We start from the raw sequence: 17355 nt of genomic DNA on the forward strand, positions 1-17355 counted from the left end.
ACAATAATGACGACTTACGATATGTGAAGATGAAACGTCCCCTAAGAAAAATTGTACATGACTGTGCTTAAACTGACACACAATATTTTTAGCGCAACGCAAAATCCCTACAAAAGAATGGCCCTGACTAACATTAACCTATACCTTTCACAAATCACTTACCTCACAAAAATCTTCGTTACTCGAACTGCTGCAATACAGCGAGCGCCACTACTGCCAGCTAAATAAAAGATTCAAACTACGGAAGGCACTGATAGGCGTAGTTAGCAAATGAAAGAATTTAATAGAGAACAAACAATGTATTTACCTCAATAGTGTTCAAAAGTCATAATGTATATAGCAGTTCATGACATCCAGTCTTACAAATTTCACGACTCCGCCATCTCTCTCCCCACATCCACCACTGCTGGCGGCTGACCAACTGCGCAACGCTACGCGCTGTTCACATCCATCTGCCCAACACTACAGTGGCAGACAACAATGCAAAACTAGCCACAGACTGCACACAGCACAGCCAGTGATTTTCATACAGAGCGCTACGTAACGTTGCCAATAAGAAAACATAAACAGCCTACTTACAAAGATCGTGAATGCATAACTATTATTTAGTTGTATTTGTAACCTAGTAGATATAGTCTAATAATTATTTACAGATGTAGCTCAGACACGATTAAATAAATAAATAAAAACATTAGTATCTTGAGGTTCTTGCTCAGCTCCGTGAAAAAATAAGAGAAAAATTATCCCATTGTGGGAGAAAAAGTCATGGGTTCTGCCTCAAGACAACGCACTGGCCCATGCCGCATTGTCTGTTAAACGGTTTCTAGCGAAGCATAGCATCCCACTGTTAGGTCACCCACATTATTGGCCTGATCTAGTACTAGAAAATATCGTTCTTGCGGAACACAACTGGCTCTTAACTCATGAAGTAATGAGTGCTATCGACATGGGAGGTCAAATGGACTCCACATTTTTAGATTTTCAAATGGGCTTTCGATACCGTTCCTCACAAGCGTTTCTAACCAAACTGTGTGAGTATGGAATATCGCCTCAGTTTTGCGACTGGATTCGTCATTTCCTGTCAGAAAGGTCACAGTTTGTAGCTATAGACGGAAAGTCATCGAGTAAAACAGAAGTAATATCCGGCGTTCCCCAAGGAAGTGTTATAGGCCCTCTATTGTTCCTGATCGTATATTAACGACATAGGAGACAATCTGAGCAGCCCTCTTACATTGTTTGCAGATTATGCTGTCATTTACCGTCTTGTAAAGTCATCAGATGACCAAAATGAATTGCAAAATGATTTAGATGAGATGTCTGTGGGGTGCGAAAAGTGGCAATAGGCCCTGAATAAAGAAAAGTGTGAAGTTATTCACGTGAGTACTAAAAGAAATCAGCTAAATTTCCGTTACGTGATAAGTCACACTAATCTGAAGGCTGTAAATTCAACTAAATACTTAGGGACTACAATTACAAATAATATTTGGAAGGATCACATAGATAATGTTGTGGGTAGAGCAAACCAAAGATTGCGATTCATTGGCAGAACACATAGAAGGTGCAACAGATTTACTAATGAGACTGCTTACACTACACTAGTCCTCCTTATTCTGGAGTATTGCTGTGCGGTATGGGATCCGTATCAGGTGGAACTGACGGATGATATTGAAAAAGTTCAGAGAAATAGGGGAGATAGTGCCACAGACATGATACGTGAATTGGAGTGGCAATCATTAAAACAAAGGCGATTTTCGCTGCGACGGGATCATCTCATGAAATTTCAATCACCAGTTTTCTCCTCCGATTGCGAAAACATTCTGTTGGTACCCACCTACATAGGGATAAATGATCATCACAATAAAATAAGAGAAATCAGGGCTCGCACAGAAAAATTTAAGTGCTCGTTTTTCCCGCGCGCCGTTCGACAGTGGAACAGTATAGAGACAGCTTGAAGGTGGTTCATTGAACCCTCTGCGAGGCACTTTATTGTCAGTGGGAGAGTAATCACGTAGATGTAGATGTGACTTTTGCCTATTTCTCAGGGACAAATTTCCATTAAAAGGAACAAGATTTCAGTCATTTCAAGCAATGAAAGGAAAAGCCGCACGCGTCATCACTTAGCTCGCAGAGGAATACTTCCAGCACTGTTTCCGTCAATAGAAAATTCACGTAGACCGTTCTAATGATAGAGGACGAGAGTATATTGAGGGCGACAATAACTAAATATGTATGTTTTTGAAATAAAATGTTTTACAGCTACAGTGCCGTTATTTTATAGCCATACCTCGTACCACTGAATGTATCTGCAAAATAATATTACTGTACGACACATAGTGTGGGGTATGTGACGTTTTGTACATGGGAGTTCGATTCTCTAAAGAATTGTGGATGAAGCTTTATTGGGTATTGTGTAAACTCTATGTTACTAAAAGCTGGAAAATTTATTACGGTGCCATTTACTGCATACGTTTTTCCTGTGAATTTTCAGCACACAAGAACCTGAAGGTGTTCATAACTCACGGCGGTTTGCTGAGCACATTTGAAGCTGTGTATCATGGCGTTCCCGTGGTTGGGGTGCCGGTGTTTGGTGACCAGGAGCTGAACATGATCAGGGCGGAGGAGAAAGGCTACGCGCTGAGGCTCCAGTTCAACAACCTCACGGCGGAATCCTTCTTCTGGGCCATCACAGAAGTGCTCCACAACCCCAGGTAAAAGAACGTCCCACTTTGTATCCGACACAGTTATCGAGAAAACAGTATAGTGCTGGAGCGCCTTTGCTGGCAGGCTTTTGGAGAGTGACTACAAACCCCATTCTGTCATATTGGTTCATACACGGCTTTCCCAGAAAGCTTCACATAGAGCAGAGTTTATTTAACAAACTGCAGTGACTGACAATTCGCGATTTTTCACAAAACACAACTTTTATTTATGTTTACAAGGTTGATGACTGAGCAACAAAAGAAAGTGACAATAAGGATGACAGTAAAAGTTTCCTAGTTGAGGCAAACAAGAAGTTCACTTCTAATTTTCCACAAAGGTTCGTGGTAACATACACACACTATTAAAAGTCCAATTCGGCGGTCGAAGTCCACGAGGTCGGCTGGTTCTAGCCCCTAAATAGCTGTCTCCAGCCAGTCAGGCTTTGGCGTAGTGATACTTCCTGCAGGCCGTGGCTTGAGCTCCCCCAGCAGGAAATAGTGCTCGGAATGTCTGTTTCCATTATTTTTTACGTAAATAGCCAGTGTTTACTATGGTGCTTTTGGTACGCCTTCGACATAGTCAACCCTGTCCCTGTGGTGTAATATGGGTTGCTGGCCCTCAGGGGCTACTTTGGCTCCAGCATAACACAAGCCCATTGATTCCTAGCCTTTTTTCGTTATTTACTCATGGCTTTGTTCTGTTTCCATTTAGTGTGCATTACATCCACAACTATAATCTGAAAACCACCTTTCGATGTACGGCGAAGATCACTTGGCCTACTATTGTCATTTTCCTCCTACCCTGTTCCAACTGGAATTGTGCACTGGAAAGAAGGCTGTTGGAAGCTTCCATGTGAGCTCGAAACACTTATTTTATTTCCACGTTATTTTCATGAGGTAATTGTAGCAGGATGCAATATGTCGATTGATTCGCGTTTAAACTCTGGTTAGTGCTATTTTGTAAAGTCCCAGTGAAAGTCACTGAAGTTCTGATGAATCATCATATAGGAGAGTCACTGTTTATCGTTCATAATACAAATAACCCTACCACTTCAGCCACCTTGAGCTCTAACGGTACTTCCTTAGTAACACCTTATTACCAGATTTTTTTACGTGTTACCAATCAAGATTCTTCCTCTCATCACCTTCCCACTACTTACTTGTCGTCTACATTAATTGCATACTTCATATTAACTAATATTCAGCGTAACTCTGACGCCACTAGAGTCTTTAGTCCACTGACTACATGAAAACGCACTTCCTTTCGAATCAAAAATTTTGCAGTCCCAACACAAATATACTCAACATATGGCCGTCTTCCACAGAACGTGCTGCCCGGTGGATACGATGTGCTTAAAAGTGTAACATGAGGTTGCTGAGGATTACGTGGATAGACTATGTAACTAATAAAGTTACTGTAATGTGGCGAATCGCCGAAAAAAGGGAATTTATGGCTCAGTTAGATAAAAAAAGAAGTTTGGGCTTTATATTGTCCAAGTAAAATCTCTATTTTATTTCATATGAAACATCTTTAAATTTTCAGTAACTATTAATTAAAAGATTTTCTGTAATGGAGTAGGTATTATTATATTTTTGTCAAAAAGTCTGCTGCATGACTAGAGGACTTAGAATATGAGCACTACTTAATGCCACTATCTTTGTCACTCAACGTAGACTATAAACCCTTACGTGTCATTGTGAGCGTTACTTGCGTCTTTCATTTTACAGCTCTATGAAAAATTAACTTACATATGTTTCTAAATTCTAAAGTCGCAGCAGTACTATAATATGCTATTTAATGTCCAGGAGCGTTTCGCCTTTTTATAGTAAATACATATCTCCTGTGAATTTCTCTAAAATTATAATTTTTTACATGTAATACAGATTCGAAATAGTTAACTCTATATTTTTCACGTAAATATTTCTTAATTACTTGTCTGTCCATCAACGTCAGTGTCTCAAATCATGTGGTCAGAATTCAATCCGATCTTCACGTCATTTATGGAAGTTCAACACATACTCAAGTCGAAACTTTTGGCCTTCATATTCTCACGCTTTGTTTCTCTGTAACTAAATGTCAAACATGCGACCGCTAATCTGGCAATAGCTTCTCCTCTTTAATCGCCAAAATTCTCATACTACAAATCTTATATTGTTGCCAGATTAGGCAGTGAAGTGTTTCACATTACTCTTTGGTTACTCTAAAAAAAATGTGCTAATATAAAATGAAGATTTCTGCCGGAATATATGCCAAATTACCGTAAGTTAAATGAAAGTATGACTCTCATCCTGCAGACATAGGAGCGAAACACAGATTTTGGCGTTGTAGACATGTTACTGGAAAATTTATGTAAAAATTATGTGATTCTGGAAAACTCCACTGCCTTCATTATAAAACACTGAAACATATTAAATGTTATACTGCAGTAAGAGAAAGGCGTTTGAATATTTATGCTCTTACTGTGGAAAACAGCAACGCCAAAAAACTTGTTGACGCATCATTTACATCCACACGTAGAATTATAAATATACTGTGGTATTTCTCTCAGGTTTGCAGTCGGATCTTAAAATGTTGTTCACACAATATTTTGACGGTCCATTTGGACGTCATCTTCACGTGACACATCGCAGTTGCTGAGTCACTTCGAACTGTTGATACTCTGCTTCCAGCAACCCCCATTTAGGCCAGCAGACAGCTGTTGATCTTCACCAGTGCTGGTACTGCCAGGGTTTCCACCAGTGGGGGCAGCTCTCCGCTGGTCTGTAGAGGGTGTTTGAATATTATGAGTACAAACAAAAGGGGATGAATAAACGACAATGAAATCTGTTGTATATACAAAACAGAGGATATGTATGAGTGTATGTCTGGGATCTCCTCTCAAACTCCTGGATCGATTTCAACGAAATTTGGTAGGCCTCATAAGTATTACCACTGTCGGGTTTATAACCTCCCAACTCAAACAGAAGTGAAGACAGGGCAAATAAGTGTTTTTCCAGCCCCTGTCATATAGACAGTCCTGCACAGCAGGCATGTTGCGTTGAGACAGTATCAGCCTGCCAAATCAACGTGCTCTGCAGGGCAATCTACATGTCGTGGTTTCCCAGGTTTCGACATGTAGGCCTCCATGTGTAACAGACACTGTATGTTGTGCTGTAACAGTAGGACCTGCTTTACAGACCTGATTTGCATGGTAGTCTGTTTGTCAGGGGAAAATAAATGATTTTTTGAGCCCCTGATGTAGACTTCCGTCCATGACAGACGTGTTGGAGTAGTATTGGCTTGCTTATTGAGCTGTACTACACAGAGGCTGCAAGTGCCGATGAGTGTGGCTGAGGACATGTTGATATGAGGGGATGGACAGTGCAGAGGAGAGGAGGGAGAGATGCATGAGGCAGGTGTAAGGTGTAGACGGGTAGTGGACAGGTAGAGTAGGAAGAGAGGGAGGTTGAGATAGTGAAAAGAGAGGTGGATATAGTCAAAGGAGGAGGGAGGAATATATGGAAGAGGCAGAGAAAGAAAGAGAGAGAGAGAGAGAGAGAGAGAGAGGATGAGGTAGACAGGTGAAGGTGGTAGAATGAGGTGGCAGACAGAGGAAGGAGAGACCCCTCATTTGATTTTCTCGTGCTGGATGCCTATGTGGTGGTTAATAGCGTTTCGATAAAATGAGTATCGGTTGTGGATCGTCAATATCATGGCCTCCACAGGTCCTCCGACTCTTACTTATTGGCTGTTTTCATTGGGCGATATTAAAAAGCTTTGGAGTTTTCCAGGCCCTTCGAGAGCTTCGATTAACTCTTGGAATTCATTGTGAGAGGCTGTCAGTGCGTTTTCAAAGCACCCGAGCTTTTTGAATGTGTGCAGAAGTCGATTAGGAGATGTCCTGACGCATGCCTCGACGTGATGGGTGGGCATGAGGATAAACACATTACAAAAGATGTTCCATAAGTGTGCATAAGCAGACTGGATCGTTGGGGACTACGTTAGAAGATGTTCATGTTCTCAGTCACAGAGTGTCATATCACGGAAACCATTGGCTTGTAGAACTATGTTTATTAGGATTATTTACTTTGTTGTTGTCCTCTGCTCGCCCTTTTCCTTTGTACCTACAATACAATCATCCTATATAGGACCGCCGGTTCCGAGAAGCAACAGTCTGTCGAGACTGAGCAACGTTTTCGTATCATCTGGAGATAACTGTCAAGTGAATGACAAAAATATTGTCGGCTTGAGGTGAAGATCCGGCAGCAAACACGAGAAGTTACTCTGCCAGGAAAGCTTACAAAATTATAATATTTTTTTAATTACAGAATTTATCCAGTTCTAGACCAGTTAGAACCTAAGACTATGATACATCCTTCTTTTTCTTCTCATCTTCCTACAACTTCTCCATGTGTTGGCTAGTGCTTGTCTCTGTTCATTTGACATCACTCTTCTAGGTTGCAGTTTTCTTGTATAGGAAATTTTTCAAAAAATGGCTCTGAGCACTATGAGACTCAACTCCTGAGGTCATTACTCCCCTAGAACTTAGAACTAGTTAAACCTAACTATCCTAAGGACATGACACACATCCATGCCCGAGGCAGGATTCGAACCTGCGACCGTAGCGGTCGCGCGGTTCCAGATTGTAGCGCTTAGAACCGCACGGCCACTTCGGCCGGCAGGAAATTTTTCAGTATTGATCAGTAGGCTGAAATTTTCCCTGTTCTGTATGGTATTTTCTGTGATGTTAAGTCTTATCAGATGTCGTCTTGTCTCTTCCAGCTATCCTGTGTTTATGACTGAAAATCGAGAATTATCTTGGTTTGCCTACTGTCATTCATTCCATGAATATTGCGGTGTTAGCGCCCCTGGTACTGAAGTATGGATGTAGCAAAGTTGTTCAGTATTCAGTTAATCAGTCTTTCACTCAACTAAATATTTGATTTAATCGTTCTTGACCATGTTTGAATTTCTGTTACCAAAGAATGTAAGTTACAACTAAATCTTTGAAGTTTTCTGATAAGCATTTAGCCTGTTAGTACTTTGACAGACTCTACCTTGAGCAAAAGCAAATTGTCCTCATAACAATATTAACTTCACCGAAAATTGTAAATGATAAAACCTACCGGCGGAGGTTCGAATCCTCCCTCGGGCATGTGTGTGTGTGTTTGTCCTTGGAATAATTTAGGTTAAGTAGTGTGTAAGCTTAGGGACTGATGACCTTGACAGTTAAGTCCCATAAGATTTCACACACATTTGAACTGTTGAATTTGTTAAAACCTATCGTTGGAATGGGCAACGCTTAAATGATCTGTAGATGAACTGTCAAATTTCCGTAAATCTCAAATGTCGAAAATTTTGAATTTCTGCATTAAGCATCAGCAGGAAAAAAAATTCAATAATCTCTTGCAATATCAATAATTACTGTAAGCTTCTTGGATGAGAAATCAAATAAAATAGTCTTCGTTCCTTTCTGATTTTATTATATCGAAGCAAACACACAGATGTTCGTAACAGTTCTTGCTAGCAAGACATTAACAAGCATACTGATACATAATCTCCATACATGAAGCTCAATTAACATAACGATATTCACTATTTTCGTAAGTAATTGAATAGACGGCCCAGAGCAGCAGGAAGTAAGGAAGATTGGGCTTAACGTCCAGTCGACGTCGAGGCCAGTAGAGACGGAGCGCATACTTTGATTGTGTAAAGCATGGAGAAGAAAATTGACCGTGCCCTTCCATAGGGACAGTCCAGCCATTTGCCTGGAGGGTTTCCGGAAATCACGGAAAACGAAAATGTAGACCGCCGGACGTGGGTTTGAATCGTCGCGCAGTGTGAGAACCACTGCGATACTTCGCTCGGTACAGCGGTAATACTCGTCGGCAGAATCTTCTTCTCCAAGCTGGCCGTCGATTAGTTTGTGGCTATGGTCGATTTGTTATCTACGAAGATGCTGCCGTCGGCGCATTGTAGCACTCTTCCTCATGGCATGAAACAAACAGAAACAAACATAAATGTAAAAAAAATTTCAGAACGACATTTTTAAATAAGGAAAAAAAATTCGGAAACCAATAATTATACCTATCGTACCATTATATCTTCTCTCCTGCACACACTGCCGCTAAATTCTGTTACACCACAATACGACCGTAAAATTTTAATATCCTCTTCCTTATTTTGTCTGTGATTATGTTTCTGTATAAATATTCGATTCTTCTCTTCATCAGTTGCTATCTTTCTTCTTTTGTGATTATAAATTTTTTGTTTAGTATTTTCATTTCTTTGCATTCCAGTTCTTCTTATTCACCTCTTTAATTCAGTATAAGGCACTCAGATCCCTATAGTGATTCAGTTTTAATTACTCTTGCATAATGTTTAGTTTCTGCCTGGAACGATAATTAACAGTTATTATTACACTACTGGCCATTAAAATTGCTACACCAAGAAGAAATGCAGATGATAAACGTGTATTCATTGCACAAATATATTATACTAGAACTGACATGTGATTGCATTTACACGCAATTTGGATGTATAGATTCTGAGAAAACAGTACCCAGAACCACCACCTCTGGCCGTAATAACGGCCTTGATGCGCCTGGGCATTTGATGGCGTGTACAGGTACAGCTGCCCACGCAGCTTCAACACGATGCCACAGTTCATCAAGAGTAGTGACTGGCGTATTGTGACGAGCCAGTTGCTCGGTCATCATTGACCAGACGTTTTCAATTGGTGAGAGATCTGGAGAATTTGCTGGCCAGAGCAGCAGTCGAACATTTTCTGTATCCAGAAAGGCCGGTACAAGGCCTCCAACATGTGGTCGTGCATCATCCTGCTGAAATGTATGGTTTCGCAGGGATCGAATGAAGGGTAGAGCCACGGGTCGTATCACATCTGAAATGTAACTTCCACTGTTCAAAACGCCGTCAATGCGAACAAGAGGTGACCGAGACGTGTAACCAATGGCACCCCATACCATCACACCGGGTGATACGTCACTATGGCGATGACGAATACACGCTTCCAATGTGCGTTCACCGCGATGTCGCCAAACACAGATGCGACCATCATGATGTTGTAAACAGAACCTGTATTCATCCGAAAAAATGACGTTTTGCCATTCGTGCACCCAGGTTCGTCGTTGACTACACCATCGCAGGCGCTCCTGTCTGTGATGCAGCGTCAAGGGTAACCGCAGCCATGGTTTCCGAGCTGATAGTCCATGTTGCTGCAAACGTCGTCGAACTGTTCGTGCAGATGGTTGTTGTCTTGCAAACGTCCCCAACTGTTGACTCAGAGATCGGGACGTGACTACACGATCCGTTACAGCCATGCGGATAAGATGCCTGCCATCTCGACTGCTAGTGATACGAGGCCATTGGGATCCACTACGGCGTTCCGTATTACTCTACTGAACCCACCGATTCCATATTTTGCTAACAGTCATTGTATCTCGACCAACGCGAGCAACAATGTCGCGATACGATAAACCGCAATCGCGATAGGCTACAATCTGACCTTTATCAAAGTCGGAAACGTGATGGTTCGCATTTATCCTCCTTACACGAGGCATTACAACAACGTTTCACCGGGAAAGGCCGGTCAACTGCTGTTTGTGTATGAGAAATCGGTTGGAAACTATCCTCATGTCAGCATGTTGTAGGTGTCGCCACCGGCACCAACCTTGTGTGAATGCTCTGAAAAGCTAATCATTTGCATATCACAGCATCTTCTTCCTGTCGGTTAAATTTTGCGTCTGTAGCACATCATCTTCGTGGTGTAGCAATTTTAATGGCCAGTAGTGTAAATCACTTTTGGGTGAGTTTGTATACTGATTCCATTTTCTTTAATCTTTCTTTACTTAAGTCCATGTTGCCCGCGTTTGATGGCGTCAATTCTCCCAAATACTTAAACCAAGATTCCTAATCCTCGTAAAATTTAAAATTGTAGTTGGTAGCATTTCTTGGTTCCCACAAATCTGGTAGTGTCAGTATAGGGTATAAAACATGACACTTTGTAATTATTTTGACCTTATCATTGTAATTATCTAGTGCATAAACTATAAATTTTGACTTCCCTTGGATAAAATATGGAATAGTAAAATTTACATTTTTCCTCTTTAGTGTTCTAGGGTCAAACTTGTCAACTCTTTTGAAGAATGAGATTTTCACTCTGCAGCGGAGTGTTCGCTGATATGAAACTTCCTGGCAGACCGAGACTCGAACTCGGGACCTTTTCCTTTCGCGGTCAAGTGCTGTACCATCTGAGATGCCAAAGCACGACTCACGTCCTGCCCTCAGAGCCTGAATTCTGCCAGTGCCTCGTCTCCTACCTTCCAAACTTCTCAGAAGCTCTTCTGCGAATCGGCACTTGCCCGCGAATGGCAAAGGTCCCGAGATCGAGTCTCGGACCGGCACACAGTTTTAATCTGCCAGGAAGTTTCAACTCTTTTGAAGTTTCTGTGTTTGTATATACACTCCTGGAAATTGAAATAAGAACACCGTGAATTCATTGTCCCAGGAAGGGGAAACTTTATTGACACATTCCTTGTTTAAAACAAGCATTCAGTGCATAGTGCTGTGGAATGCGGAAAAAACAGCAAATTGGCGCTCATAGGAAGAAGAACAAGACCAAAAATGCAACAGGAGCGTAATATGTAGGAAACTGTCTACGCAACCTGCCACTGATGATGCCTTGCAGAAAATAAAGGCGAAACGCGTATGGCACTAAAATTGTGTTTTATTCAGTTGCTGTCAGACGGTCCATAAGTGAAAATCATCAACATACCGTAGTATTACGCGCAACTGAGGAGGACAGGACCACGAAAGTTGAAATAGGGGTAATCCGCTTAATTACAGGCCAATATCGCTAAAGTCGATTTGCAGTAGGATTTTGGAACATATATTATGTCCGAACATTATGAGTTACCTCGAAGAAATCGATTTATTGACAAATAGCCACACGGATTCAGAAAATATCGTTCTTGTGAAACACAACTACTTCTTTATCTTCTGAAGTGGTAAGTTCTATTAACAGGGGATGTCAAATTCATTCCATATTTTTAGACCCCAGAAGGGTTTTGATACCGTACCTCACAAGCGACTTCTAATTAAATTGCGTGCCGATAGATTACCGTCTCAGGTGTACGACTGGATTCGTAATTTTCTGTCAGAAAGGTTACAGTTCGAACTAACTGACGGAAAGTCATCGAGTAATACAGAAGATATATCTGGCGTTTCCCAAGGAAGTGTTATAAGCCCTCTGCTGTTCCTTATCTACGTGAACGATTTAGGAGACAATCTGAGTAACACCCTTAGATTGTTTGCAGATGATACTGTCATTTACATTCTCATAAAATCATCCGATAATCAAAACAAACTGCAAAATTATTTAGAAAATATATCTGTACAGTAAGAAAAATGGCAACCGACACTAAGCAATGAAAAGTGTGAAATCATCCAAATAAGTACTAAAAGGAATCCGCTAAATTTCTGTTACTCAAATCTAAAGGCTGTAAATTCAACGAAATACTATGGAATTACAATTACGAATAATATAAGTTGGAAAGATGGCATGTTGTGGATAAAGAAAAGCAAAGACTAGATTTGGAACACTGAGAACATGCAACAGGGCTACTAAAGAGACTGCCTACACTATGCTTGTACGTCTTCTTCTGGAGTATTGCTGTGGGATCCGCATCAGAGGATGGACGGAGAAGGTCGACAAAGTTCAAAAAAAGGCAGTTCGTTTTATACTACCACGAAATAGGGTAGAGAGCGCCACGGAATACGTGGATTGGGGCGGCAGTCATCCCAACAAAGGTGTTTCTCGTTGCAGCAGGATATTGTTACGAAATTTCAATCACCAACTCCGTCCTCAGAGTGTAAAAATATTTTGTCGGTGTCCACCTATGTAGGGGGAAATGATCAGCGTGATAAAATAAGACAAATCAGATCTCACACAGAAAGGTTTAGGTATTCGTTTTTCCCACACGCTGTTCGAGAGCAGAACGGTAGAGAAATAGCTCGAAGGAGATTAGATGAACCCTCTGCCAGGCTGTTAATTGTGAACTGCCAAGTATGATACAGATGTATATAAATGTAGGAGTGTGATGGCTAAGTCCAAGTGGAAGCAATTTGAGCACCCGCCCTATAGCCCAGAAACGTCGTCCTGACACGTGTTTGGCCCGCTAAAAAGACGTCTCTAATGGAAGCGCCTCAGCTCTGACGACGAGTTGGACATAGTTGAGGACTGGTTCCTGTCACAGCCACAGGAATTCCGGAAACAGGGAATTCTTCGCCCCATGAAACAGTGGGATAGTTGTGCTCAGGCCTCTGGTAATTACTTTTGAATAAAGACTACATTCATACCCACAGTGTTATTCCATACCGTTTCATTTGATCACCACTCACAGTTCTGAAGGTGACTGAAAGCAAAGATATGCCTCGGTAATTGTTGGTTTCTGTACTATCTCCCTTCTTACTATTGGATGGACCATGGCTTGTTTCCAGTCGTCCGTTTTCTTCATTTATTCCAGCAATCTTTAATAACATCATAAAAAGTTTCAGCTAAATGTAAATGTCGTGTGACTAGGGCCTCCCGTCGCGTAGACCGTTCGCCGGGTGCAAGTCTTTCGATTTGACGCCACTTCAGCGACTTGCGCGTCGATGGGGATGAAATGATGATGATTAGGACAACATGACACCCAGTCCTTGAGCCGAGAAATTCTCCAACCCAACTGGGAATCGAACTCGGGCCCTTAGGATTGACAGTCTGTCGCGCTGACCACTCAGCTACTGGGGGCGGACAAGTTTCAGCTGCTCGTTGCCCTCCCAGTTTCCACATCTCAACTAATATCCCGTCTTCAGCTGTCGATCTGTCTTTTTCTTTCCAGCTGGCCAAATCAAAATATTGTATACGTTTTCCTCCAATTTCTGTTTTTGTTCGATGGCGAACGGTGTAGGCTGGTACCAGTTAACATTGTGAAGTGTTCCTTGATTGACTAAATTATTACCTCTATTTCCTTTTAACATAATCACATTCTCAATCTACACAATGTACCATTAACTGGAAGTATTTGGTCCACAGCTACCGGATGAAGGCGCAGCAGCTGTCGCGCCTGTTCCACGACAGACCCCGCACGCCGCTGCAGGAGGTGGTGTACTGGACGGAGTACGTGGTGCGCCACAAGGGAGCGCCACACATGCGGTCGGCCGCGCTGGAGCTGTGCTGGTACCAGAGGCTGCTACTGGACGTGCTGGCGGCGGCGCTGGCCGCTGCCGCTGCAGTCCTCTGGGTCCTCAAGGTCGCCCTGCGGACTGTCCACAGGCTGATTGTCGGCCGGGGGCCAGACAGCCCCAAGAAGAAACTCAAAAAGAAATAGCAACACTTGTACCAAATAAGAACAAAATTCCTGAGGTTATTTTTAAATATATCGTTATTTATACAATATGCGACTACTCCTGTTCTTCCACCAATGACTTCATCCAAGCTCCTAAAGCAGGGACGGCCAAAAATTTGGCACGCAAGCAGTGGCCTGGTAAACATGCCGCAGCTGCCTCGCCTGACTGCACGCTCCACCCACCGCTCCACCCACCGCACGCCGTGCTGTCTGAGCACGAGGCAGTGGAAGAAGGATAAACTTTTTTTTCCTTTATTGCATTTCAATTCCCCATCGGGGCGAGCTGGCAGCTGCATATGCGCTGCTCTTCAGCCGAAAGACATAGAACAAACAATAGAAGACATTTAAAAATATCAAAGGAGAAAACATGGTGAACATAGATATAAAAAAGGGGGAACATCATGGAAGACAAAAGACAAAAAAGGGGTGACTGTGAAATGGAGATAAAAACCGTAAAAAAGTAGCACACACAAAAAACCACTGGGACAATTAAAAGAACACAAGGCGCAGTATGATCGGGACATAAAAGTATCGACAGATGGCGTAGCACATTACAAACACTGACAGTAACACTAAGTTCAAGACCAGCACACAATTAAAGTCGCACCTCTCGACGCACAGGAGAAACAGCACTAAACACAACACTGACGTGGCACACTGACGATGATCAAAATGGGGGATCTGCCAGGTGCAAGGAGATGAGGGAAACTGGAAGAAGGGAGGGAGGGGAAGAGAGGAGGGGGAAATGGGCAGGGGGCGCTCCGAAGAGGGCCAGGTAGGAAGGGATGTGGGAGGGAAAAAGGCAAGGATGGGGTGCAGGGTCTCAGGGGGGAAGCAAGGAGGAAAATACGTTCTGGGAGAAGGAGGGGAGAGGAAAAAGGGGACCCTGGGGAGGGGGGGAGGACAAGGACAGGTTATAGTTGGAAGGAAGGCTGTATATCACAGGGAAGTTCGTCATCGGGAAGGAGGAAGCGTTGGAAATTGCCCTGATGAAGGAGATGGAGGGTGTGGAGGTGGACAGAGGGTAATTCAGTCGCAGTGCATACGACTTCATTTCATATTTCACTTTTCTCAACAACACAGATAACAAACAAAATGATTTTTCAGTATTATTTAATTATTTGTGGTGCTCTGAAGACGTAGTATAATTTTGATCAGCTATAGACTGTCGGCTTATGTGCCGACGCAGACAATTTCACAAATTTTCGACATCAGGTTGCAACTTAATTTTGACTTATTTAGTTTCATAATCCAAAAAACCCTTTCACATGTTTATCGAAATATGTTGTCGTATTTGCAATCTCATTGTGGAGACGTGGAAATTCTCTTTGAGAAAACTTGGAACACTTGGACAGTTTTAACACTTTGCCGTCCGCACGTCTCGTACAAATTTATTCACTTAACGCCGGCAGCTTCAATTCGGATCACTTGGCTTGTCGCCGGCCATTTGTCACCTTTCCGTTGATGACAAGCTTCAAACACATTGACTTTTGCGCCCCTTAATTTTTCTGGAAATCCTCTATTTTTCCGTATCGTTCCATAAACTCGAATTTTCTTTTCAAGTAACTTCTCTGCAAGTTCTACACTGTTATATAATTGTCCATGTAGATGTGATGCCACTTTCCATAAGGTGTCAGTAGTTCCATCTCCGTTTTTGCTAAAGGTTGTCCAACGCCGGAATATATCTTGAATGAGGAAATGTATCCTGTACTCGAATCACTCAGCATGCGAATGAGTATGCCATATTTCGTAATTTTCGACGGACTGTAAACTTTAAAATTTAACTGTCCACGCCACGGTATCATTCCTTTATCAGTTGAGATGTTTTGACTTAGGCTAAATGTTTCTTTAAACTTTTTGGAAAATAATCAATTACGAATTGCACTTTGAAAAGCCGGTCGACATTTTCTGCTTTATTGTTGTTATCGGAAAAATGTAAAAATTATAATATTTGTCTGAATCGTTTGCGGGACAACGTTTTGCGAATATCGATGTGTCTATCAACAGATTTGTTGACCAGTAATCATCGATCCTTACTTTTTCTTGAATTCCCATAAGGATAGCAATCGCAAACCATTTTCTAAGTTCGGGGCCCGTAACGTCGACAAATTTGGCATTTCTTTTTCATCCAGTTTCCTTCTATTGCAATTTTGACTGTAATACTTGTTGGTTTCGTTGCTAATATATTTAAATACATCGTTCCCAATATATACTTTTACGATATCCACGACGCTCTGCGTATCTTTGGGAAATACGTGTCGACCCGGAGATCCTTCAAATTTATTATTGGTCCTCAGTAAATCGTCTCATTCATCCGAATCAGTTGGCAACCGTAGAGTTCGCCGAATTCTGAATTCTTCTTGGATGTATTTCACTATCTTGTGTCGATTCTGCTTCACTTTCATTTTTTTTATATTCCATGACTTCTTCCCAATCGACGTCCGGAACGTCAGACAAGACGACCGCGAATTCATCTAAATAATCGTATCGTCTCTTTCGTCTGCCATGATGAAGGTGCACAAGTACTTATAAAAACAAAAAACTTGTTGACGCGTGTAGCTTACTGTTATCTAAAAAAACACCAACAGAATGAAAAAGATACTGAAGTGTTGTCACCGGCCACTGCGCGATACTGTGCACACGACACCACTGTGGTGTCGCTGGTCGGCAAGTGTTAACATAAAAGAACTTCTCTGTTAAGTGAGAATTACACTGCAGATCAATCACGTCCATCTGCGCCTTCAACTGACACGGGAAATTGGATCGAAAACAACTGAGAACGTATGTAAGATTGGCAGTGTCCTCAAAACGTTTAGAAAACTATGCTTGTAATTCTTTCAAGGCCACAATCAATTTTTCAAACTTTGCGTTTTTTTAACGTCGGTGTACGTGCGGAAATAGTGTTTTGCGTCAGAAGTTGGCCCTTTCCACAATAAGATTTTCTTTTTAAAAGCATCCCCATCAAATCAGAAATAAGTTGTTTCTCACCTTGCAATGACTTACCGTGGGCAGTGTGCAGCCAAGTCCACTTAAAGTGCGAGGTGTACAATCCATTCCGAATGTTCCAATTTTCTTTCCTGCTTTTCTATTTCCTTCATGAATTTAGCAATGGCGGGTTTTAAATCGCAAATCAGTTCCAACAAAGCATGCCCCTTGACTTAACCAACATACTTTGCAGTAATATATAAAATATCCACGCTCTTCGTTCAGTTCCATCGAATACTGTAGCAACTGACAATGGAATAAAGCGTGCGAATTCAGAAAACTT

General features: G+C 41.9%; 1 protein-coding gene across 1 annotated transcript in view; it reads left to right on the forward strand.

Annotated features, from left to right (window-relative positions):
• Window positions 1–14135, forward strand: part of LOC124544769 (UDP-glycosyltransferase UGT5-like) — a 171168-nt gene extending 157033 nt beyond the window's left edge. The window contains exons 5-6 of the mRNA XM_047123446.1: window positions 2489–2708; window positions 13775–14135. Of these exons, the coding sequence (XP_046979402.1) occupies window positions 2489–2708; window positions 13775–14069 (515 nt within the window). The 3' untranslated portion in view covers window positions 14070–14135. The remainder of the gene's footprint in view (window positions 1–2488; window positions 2709–13774) is intronic.
• The last annotated feature ends 3220 nt before the right edge of the window (window positions 14136–17355 follow it).

The sequence above is a fragment of the Schistocerca americana genome, chromosome 8 (assembly GCF_021461395.2).
Source record: "Schistocerca americana isolate TAMUIC-IGC-003095 chromosome 8, iqSchAmer2.1, whole genome shotgun sequence".
NCBI lineage: Eukaryota > Metazoa > Arthropoda > Insecta > Orthoptera > Acrididae > Schistocerca > Schistocerca americana.